Genomic DNA, 8,821 nt, shown 5'->3' with positions numbered 1-8,821 from the left:
GGGAAAAGTATTGACACATTTTGTTTAATTGAGAGACGAGCTTAAAGTTTCTTTACTGACCATTATTTTCACTTGTCTGACCACTTGCATGATGACGAGTTTCTCACATGACTGGCCTATCTGAGTGATGTTTCTTCTCACCTGAATGATCTGAATCTAGGATTACAGGGACTCTCCACAACTATATTCAATGTGCGGGACAAGATTGAGGCTATGATTAAGTAGTTGGAGCTCTTTTCTGTCAGCATTAACAAGGACAACACACGGGTCTTTCCATCATTGTATGATTTTTTTGTGTGCAATGAACTCAAGCTTACGGACAATGTCAAATGTGATATGGCGAAGCACCTGAGTGAGCTGGGTGCGCAATTACGCAGGTACTTTCCCGAAACAGATGACACAAACAACTGGATTCGTTATCCCTTTCATGCCCTGCCTCCAGTCTACTTACCGATATCTGAACAAGAGAGCCTCATTCAAATTGCAACAAGTGGTTCTGTGAAAATTTAATTTAATTAGAAGCCACTGCCAGATTTCTGGATAGGGCTGCACTCAGAGTTTCTTAACTTGACCTTATCGCGCTGTTAAGACACTAATGCCCTTTGCAACCACATACCTATGTGAGAGTGGATTCTCGGCCCTCACCAGCATGAAAACTAAATACAGAAAATGATTTAAGACTGAGACTCTCTCCAGTACAACCCAACATTGCAGAGTTATGTGCATCCTTTCAAGCACACCCTTCTCATTAACCTGTGGTGAGTTATTCACAATTTTTGTGCTAGAGGGGGTACGCAGCTGGAGGTTGAATGTTTGAAAGGGTACGGGACTTTAAAAAGTTTGGGAACCACAGCACTATGTGATGAATAGTGCCACCATGTGCCCATTACATGTTGCATCACCTTCCCTGAGACAAAACTTCTAAACGTAACAGACTATTTACATAAGTCTGTTTTAATGCAGAATTTCTGTCTTGTACTGTTTTCCCTAACATTGTCTTCCTCTATGGTAACTAGGATTGGCTACCTGACTCCTATCAAGGCATATCATTTACTTCTGTCACGTCCTGACCATAGTAAGATGTTATTTTCTATGGTAGAGTAGGTCAGGGCGTGACGGGGTGTTTTGTGTTTTTCTATGTTGTTAGGTTCTAGTTTTGTATTTCTATGTTGGCTTGTTTGGGATGATCTCCAAATGGAGGCAGCTGGTCCTCGTCTCTAATTGGAGATCATATTTAAGTAGGGGTTTTTCTTCCTGGGTTTTGTGGGTGATTATTTTTGAGTAGTATTACGTTCTCCCCTCGGGTGTAGCTCGTCGGAGGAGGAGATGTAAATGCCTGGGCCTAAACACACCAGGTAAAACAGATGAAAGGGGAAGAAATGTGGGGTGTAATGAGCAAAAATAATCAGACCACAACCAGAACTCAATTTTAGCCCTCAGGGGATGTTTAGTAAAGTAATTAAACAAACAATATAAAACACCCATAAAGAATCAGTAAGAAAACAAAAACTATCGGGGGATCGGGGTCCAAATAATGAAAATAAACAAAAGGTCCCTCTTCTACACACCTAATCCTTCCTAACACATTCTAAACCCTAACCCACTGTCCTACCTGGTTCCAAGAAAATACAAGGGTGACACCCGCCCGGCTAACCTAGTGTATAAAACAATGGGTTATCTACGTGGGAATGTACCCCCGTGGGCAGGTCTACCTTTTCCCTTCTCCAGGACCTAGGTAGGGTGGAGTACATCAGGAGGACAGACTGAAACACAAACAAAGATAAATTAAAACAAATCATCAAATAATCAAACAAAACATGTGTCTCCCTCTCTCTCTTCTCTTTTCACACGACCAACAGATATCCTCTCTTTCAATCAGCTACAGCCACGCCGACCATCGTCAGCCGCAACTAGGTACACCTGTAATGCCTAGGACACCAACACACTTACATGGGAAAATGGGGAGCAAGAAAAACGTAACATGTAACAAGTAGTGTTTGTTCTCCTCTGCGTCACGGTTTGTTTTGTCAATTCAGTTTATATATGTATTGCAACGTTTCACAGATTAAATCAAATGTGGAACTACACGCACGCTGCACTTTGGTTCTCTCCTTTCGACAGCCGTGACAACTTCTTTGTCTAAAAAGGACTTACTTTGTACTTTTGCATGTGGTACTTTGAATCTTACTTGTGATGTGACTGGTACATTCTCACCAAAACAAAGGAAGTCCTTCTTGTAAAGAGTCTGTGGTTTTCTCACCTCTGTAAATTGAAACACTTGTAAATCAGCATAGCCATCTGGTAAACAACTGATGTACAATTCCACTGAAGAATGATGTTTAAGATCTTTCGGGCTGGCTTCTCGGACACATATTAAGCCTAGGAGAACCTCCAATGAGCATGCTTTTTATTCCAGGGCTAGGTGAAATCTCTTACCAGGGAACCAGGTCATACCAAGGATCATTTAGCTTTTTGATTTGAAATTTTAAATGCCCTTGAAGTATAAAAAATATATACAGTACCAGTCAAAAGTTTGGACACACTTAAGGGTTTTTCTTTATTTTTACTATTCTCTTCACTGTAGAATAATAGTGAAGACATCAATGCTATGAAATAAAACATATGGAATCATGTAGAAACCAAAAATGTTTTAACAAATCAAAATATATTTTAGATTCTTTAAAGTAGACACCCTTTGCCTTGACAGCTTTGCACACTCTTGGCATTATCTCAGCCAGCTTCATGAGGAAGTCACCTGGAATGCATTTCAATTAACAGATGTGCCTTAAAAGTTAATTTGTAGAATTTCTTTCCTTAATGCGTTTGATCCAATCAGTTGTGTTTTGACTAGGTAGGGTTGGCATACAGAAGATAGCACTATTTGGTAAAATACCAAGTCCATATTATGTCAAGAACAGCTCAAATAAGCAAAGAGAAACGACAGTCCATCATTACTTTAAGACATGAAGGTCAGACAATCCGGAAAATTTCAAGAACTTTTAAAGTTTCAGCTCTCATGAGGACTGCCACAGGAAATGAAGACCCCGAGTTACTTCTGCTGCAGAGGATAAGTTAATTAGAGTTAACTGCACCTCAGATTGTGGCCCAAATAAATGCTTCACAGAGTTCAAGTAACCGAGACATCTCAACATCAACTGTTCTGAGGAAACTGCGTGAATCAGGCCTTCATGGTCGAATTGCTGCAAAGAAATCCCTACTAAAGGACACCAATAAGAAGAGACTTGCTTGGGCCAAGAAACATGAGCAATGGACATTAGACCGGTGGAAATCTGTCCTTAGGTCTGATGAGTCCAAATTTGAGATTTTTGTTTCCAACCGCCGTGTCTTTGTGAGATGCAGAGTAGGTGAATGGATGATCTCGGCATGTGTGGTTCCCACTGTGAAGCATGGAGGAGGAGGTGTGATGGTGTGGGGGTGCTTTGCTGGTGACACTGTGATTTATTTAGAATTCAAGGCACACTTAACTAGCATTGCTGCCATAGCATTCTGCAGTGATACGCCATCCCATCTGGTTTGCGCTTAGTGGGAATATCATTTGTTTTCAACAGGACAATGACCCAACACACCTCCAGGCTGTGTAAGGGCTATTTGACCAAGAATGATAGTGATGGAGTGCTGCATCGGATGATATGTCCTCCACAATCACCGGACCTCAACCCAATTAAGATGGTTTGGGATGAGTTGGACCGCAGAGTGAAGGAAAAGCAGCCAACAAGTGTACAGCATATGTGGGAACTTCTTCAAGACTGTTGGAAAAGCATTCCAGGTTGAGAGAATGCCAAGAGTGTGCAAAGCTGTCATCGAGGCAAAGGGTGGCTACATTGAAGAATCTCAAATATAAAATGTATTTTGATTTGTTTAACACTTTTTTTGGTCACTACATGATTCCAAATGTGTTATTTCATAGTTTTGATGTCTTCACTATTATTCTACAATGTAGAAAATTGGAAAAATAAAGAAAAACCCTTGAATGAGTAGGTGTGTCCAAACTGGTAATTTGACTGGTACTGTATATATTTGCTGAAAACGTTTATTTAGCCTTACTGCTATTACCCCGAGTGGCGCAGTGGTCTAAGGCACTGCATCTCAGTGCTTGAGGCGTCACTACACACACCCTGGTTCGATCCAGGCTGTATCACACCCGGCCGCGATTGGGAGTCCCATAGGGCAGCTCACAACTGGCCCAGCGTCGTCCGGTTTGGCCGGTGTAGACCGTCATTGTAAATAAGAATTTGTTCTTAACTGACTTGCATAGTTAAATAAAAAAAAAAAAAAAAAAATACAAATGCATTGACTAACAGATTCACTACATGGAACAGATAGCCCCCCCAAAAAAATCTGTGTCTGTCCAATATCTAAGAGACATAAGAAAGATCAGGAAACATTGTTATTTAAAAAAAAAATGTATTTAACCCCTTATTTTTGTCACTAAACAGTCACCATATACACATACTTCCATAATGTTTTTTCAACTGGTACCAGAGGACATTCAGACAAGTCTTGCTGGTCATTGTTTTACTCCTAGAGTAAAACAACCAAGTGTGCAGCCCAAACTGTTACACAGTTTACGCTACAGACAGAAGTTGGCAGATCGGCTGTACCGACTTCAAACAAGTCCCAAGACGCTTGTGGAGAACACCATCGTAATCTCTTACATTTACATTTTAGTCATTTAGCAGACGCTCTTATCCAGAGCGACTTACAGTAGTGAATCCATACATTTCATACATTTCATTTCATGCATTTTTTGTTTGTACTGCAACCAGCTCAAAATGTTAAGCAAAGTGAGATATGAAAAAAGGATGACTAACAGGATGTTCTCCAAGGTGTTTCTGTTAAGGGAAGTGTGAGAAGGGGAGTTCTAAGTAATGTCAAGAACAGCCTGCTCTGAAAATAGCTAGAGTGGAGAAATAGTTTTTCTTTCTGGATAGTTATGCCAACTAGAAAATGGTAGAGGCCTAGATAGTATGACAGAGCATAGAATATGCATCTCTCAAAACAGGTAGACCTACATTCAGTCAGTCAACATTCAGAACCGCATGCTATGAGTAAATACATTATTTCACAACTCTTTATTCATTTATTTTATCAACAATTTAATGCAAAGATTTAAAGATGCGTAATAGTAGAGGGAGTTGTTCAAAAAGGGGACTTTTTTTATTCTTATTTATCGATTGTGTTGCTTTAATGTGATCCAATAAAAATTATTGTTAAAAAAAACAAGGAAAGAAACAGCTCAAGCTCCTGAAGCAAATAAAATGTACACTTTCTTGTAAAAATAATAATAATATAATATAAGCCATTTAGCAGACGCTTTTATCCAAAGCGAGTCCTGCGTGCAAACATTGATTCAAATATTTCAAACATCATTTGTATCTTTTTGTAATTTACAGTTTAGCAAAAATGTTAAGTACATAAAGTCCGAAAGCAAAATTACACAGAATACAAATTGCATGTTCAAGTTGTATTGCTATGATTGAGAAATTCTTTGAGATAGTAAACATAAAACCCTCAAAAGTATATACATTATTCACAATTCACATCAATAATCTCTGGGTTAAAGACCAGTTCCTCTCTAGTATTCATACATGGTATGTGGGCTTTTCTGAGAAGTTGTTCTACTTTGGCTACTTTGGTTAGTGTCGATATAACTCTTCAGACATGGGATATGTTTTGCAAGTAGTTTCCTAAAGTGGCTTTGAAACTTTTTCCCAAGAAACGTGTAGAAGACAGGGCTTACACAACAGTAGAGGTATGCTATATTCCTAGTCACATACAGAGCGTAGTCAAGCACATCAGAGCACGGCTCAAAACTATGACTGGTGGACATCTGGAGGGCTCTCAGCAGTATCACAATATTGTATGGGGTCCAGCACACAAAAAATGAAAATACAATCACAAAAATCAGCTTGACTGCCCTACACTTCTCTCTCATTCGGGTTGACATGACTCGGACTGTGATTCTAACATAGCAGTACATGACCATGGCCAAAGGAAGCAGAAAGAAGATAACAAACTGCTGATAGTAACCCACCAGCTCCCGATTTGTCCATGATATCCTTGGAGAAGCCTGTCTCCTCACAAAGGTGTCCGTACTGAGGATCCTTCCAGACGTTGTACAGAACTAACTCCTTGACGCTGGCCAGAAGGCTGATACACCACACAACTGCCGAGGAGACGCAGGCGTAGATCTTCCTCCTCTGTTTGGCAGCGTTAATGGCATGGACCACAGCCAGGTATCGGTCAAAGGTCATGAGAGTGAGGAAGAGGATGGAGCTGTAGAATCCAATGAAGTACATGCTGCCCACCAGCTTGCACATGAACGGGCCAAAGATCCACTCAGAGGAGTAGTAAGTGGCCAAGAAGGGCAAACTGGACGCAAACAGCAGGTCAGAGATGACCAGGTTGAGGAGGAAGATGTTCGTGACGGAAGTGAGCTTCTCGTATTTGTAGATAATGCATAGAACCAGCCCATTCCCAACCACACTCAGCAGGAAATTGATGGTGTAGAATGTTGGGATGAACTTGGCTCCAAATCTGTTTACCTCAGTTTTGGCACACAGATTCACCATTTCATCCACGACATAGCTGGTGTCTACAGAGTTATTATAATCTGTGAAATTGTCCTCATTGAAAAAAGCCAATAAGTCTTCAAAATCCGGCATGGTCTCGTAACCTGTTAAGAGGGTGTAAATATAGTGTTTTCATTTGATTTTATGGTCTGCTATTACCTCCTATGTACTGCATTTACAAATTGCAAGTTAAAATGGTAAGTATATACGGTATATATAAGTATATATATCCTCTTGAGCATCTGATCCCGTTTGCGGGATCAAAATCCAGCGAAAAATCATATCGCCAATTAGCATTAAAAAATTATCATAATTTTTTACAAAAATAAAAAATATATATTTTTTTTTTTTATAGATACACCTCTCCTGAATCGACCCACGTCGTCCGATTTCAAAAAGGTTTTACAGGAAAAGCAAATCATTAGATTATATTAGATGAGTCCATCGTAAAAAGCAGCTTCATAGCCATTTTCCGACCAACCACTTCCATCACATATTATCAATAAACAGCTAAATGTAGCACTAACCTTTTACAAACTTCATCAGATGGCACCCCTAGGACATCATGTTATACAATGCATGCATTCTTTTGTTCAATAAAGGTCATATTTATATATAAAAACAGCATTTTACATCTCTGTCTGACGTTGACTACCTAATTTCCCCTCAAAAGCGTCCCGGTAAACAATGCTACGTTTCAATAAATTGCTATACTATAACGATTTTTTAAATGTATATTGTCAATCTAACATTTATAGATGAATATCTCTTGAGAACACCCGTCATACCAGATTTTAAATTAACTTTACTGGGTAATCACACTTTGCGATAAAAGGAGATGCGATACTCAGAAAATCAGCTAATATACAGTGCTCGGCGCCATCTTGGACGCAACAGTATGAACCATCTCATCTTCAATAATATTGTCAATAATCGCCTACCTTTAGTTGTCTTCATCAGAAAGCATCCCAGGTCCACAACAGATGTATTTTCGGTCAAAAAGGCCATACTTCACGTTCCATTAGCCTGATGTTGGTAGCGCGTCCTATGGCTCTCTCCAAACGCAGCTCTGCACTTCATACTGAAAGTAATCCTCGCGCATGTAGGTTCGTTCAAACATGTCAAACGTTGTATAAAATAAATGTTCAGGGCCTCTAACACCAAGAGAGCCAATAAGATTCGAGGGGGATGATTTCATTGCCTTTAAAACCGTTTCCAAAGGTGGGGGCAGACATGGCCGCCGGCGTCATAATGGTGATGGCCCATCCCCTGTGACCAATTTCAAACTCCTGTCATTCACTGAGTTTTGACTCTATAAGGCTCAAACCACTGTGAAAGGACTGGCGACATCTAGTGGAAGCAATAGGAAGTGCCAAAATATTCCTAAACCCCTGTGTTTTTCAATGGGATAGGTTTCAACTCAATACAACACATCAGGTATCCACTTCCTGTCAGAAAATGTCTCAGGGTTTTGCCTGCCAAATGAGTTCTGTTATACTCACAGACACCATTCAAACAGTTTTAGAAACTTTAGAGTGTTTTCTATCCATATATAATAAGTATATGCATGCCCTATCTTCTGAGTTTGATTAGTAGGCCGTTGAAAATGGGAACGATTTTTTTTCAAAATGCGCTGTGGCGCCCCCTATCCTAGGGTATCCTCAAGAGGATATATGTAGTAAATGCCTAGGGATTATGCTTTAATTTCTTTAATTGCTTAAAATTATTTTAAGTAAATACTAGAAAGTACTCATTGTTACTACATAACTTATTGGTAAATAGCCTACAAGCTGCAAATGGACTGGAAAATGAAGTGATACTTTAACAACTTACCAATGTGACCTTTCTGGGTGCTGATGTGATTATCAGAAAGGAAGTAGTTTTTCTGTTCATGTGTCAGCGCTAGTAGGTTGAAGCTTTGTGTGTGAGAGTTGTTGCTACTGCTTGAGATATGTAATATGTGATTAACTCCTCCCTAATAGCCTCCCTTACAAAGGGCTGTCTTAACACTGTTCAATACAGGAATTTCTGGAACCTTATTCATCATTATAACCATAAAGGGTTGTTACATGGGATTCAATTTATCAACAACATTTTAACAAGGTTTATTCAAAAAATACTTTACAGTCAAAAGTGCTCTTTCTCTGACAAGAAAATACATGGAGAAATGTATACAATTGTTTTGAAATGCGGAAAACAAAAAGACAAAGACAATTGTATGAAGTTGT

General features: G+C 39.5%; 1 protein-coding gene across 2 annotated transcripts; it reads right to left on the bottom strand.

Moving 5' to 3' along the window:
• Positions 1–5,709: 5,709 nt before the first annotated feature.
• On the bottom strand, positions 5,710–8,536 carry LOC106599588 (C-C chemokine receptor type 4-like). 2 transcript variants are annotated; one of them, XM_014190881.2, is made up of 2 exons: positions 8,427–8,536; positions 5,710–6,697 (listed from the first exon to the last, which is right to left on the bottom strand). In XM_014190881.2, the coding sequence occupies exon 2, from the start codon at positions 6,684–6,686 to the stop codon at positions 5,985–5,987; it is 702 nt and encodes a 233-aa protein (XP_014046356.2). In that variant the 5' UTR covers positions 6,687–6,697; positions 8,427–8,536; the 3' UTR covers positions 5,710–5,984. The 2 variants fall into 2 exon arrangements, with proteins under 2 accessions (XP_014046356.2, XP_045570644.1); XM_045714688.1 differs by lacking the exon at positions 8,427–8,536 and adding an exon at positions 7,535–7,645.
• Between the last annotated feature and the right edge of the window lie 285 nt (positions 8,537–8,821).

Source organism: Salmo salar, chromosome ssa03 (assembly GCF_905237065.1).
Source record: "Salmo salar chromosome ssa03, Ssal_v3.1, whole genome shotgun sequence".
Classification (NCBI taxonomy): domain Eukaryota; kingdom Metazoa; phylum Chordata; class Actinopteri; order Salmoniformes; family Salmonidae; genus Salmo; species Salmo salar.
This window is presented reverse-complemented; position numbering and strand designations above follow the sequence as displayed.

Bases quoted from the DNA above. Each gene is read 5' to 3' on its own strand.
- LOC106599588 (XM_045714688.1), bottom strand. From the start codon at position 7,601: ATGGCCTTTTTGACCGAAAATACATCTGTTGTGGACCTGGGATGCTTT. The intron at 6,698-7,534 runs GTAGGCGATTAT...CCCTCTTAACAG, and splicing joins TCTGATGAAGACAACTAAAG to GTTACGAGACCATGCCGGAT.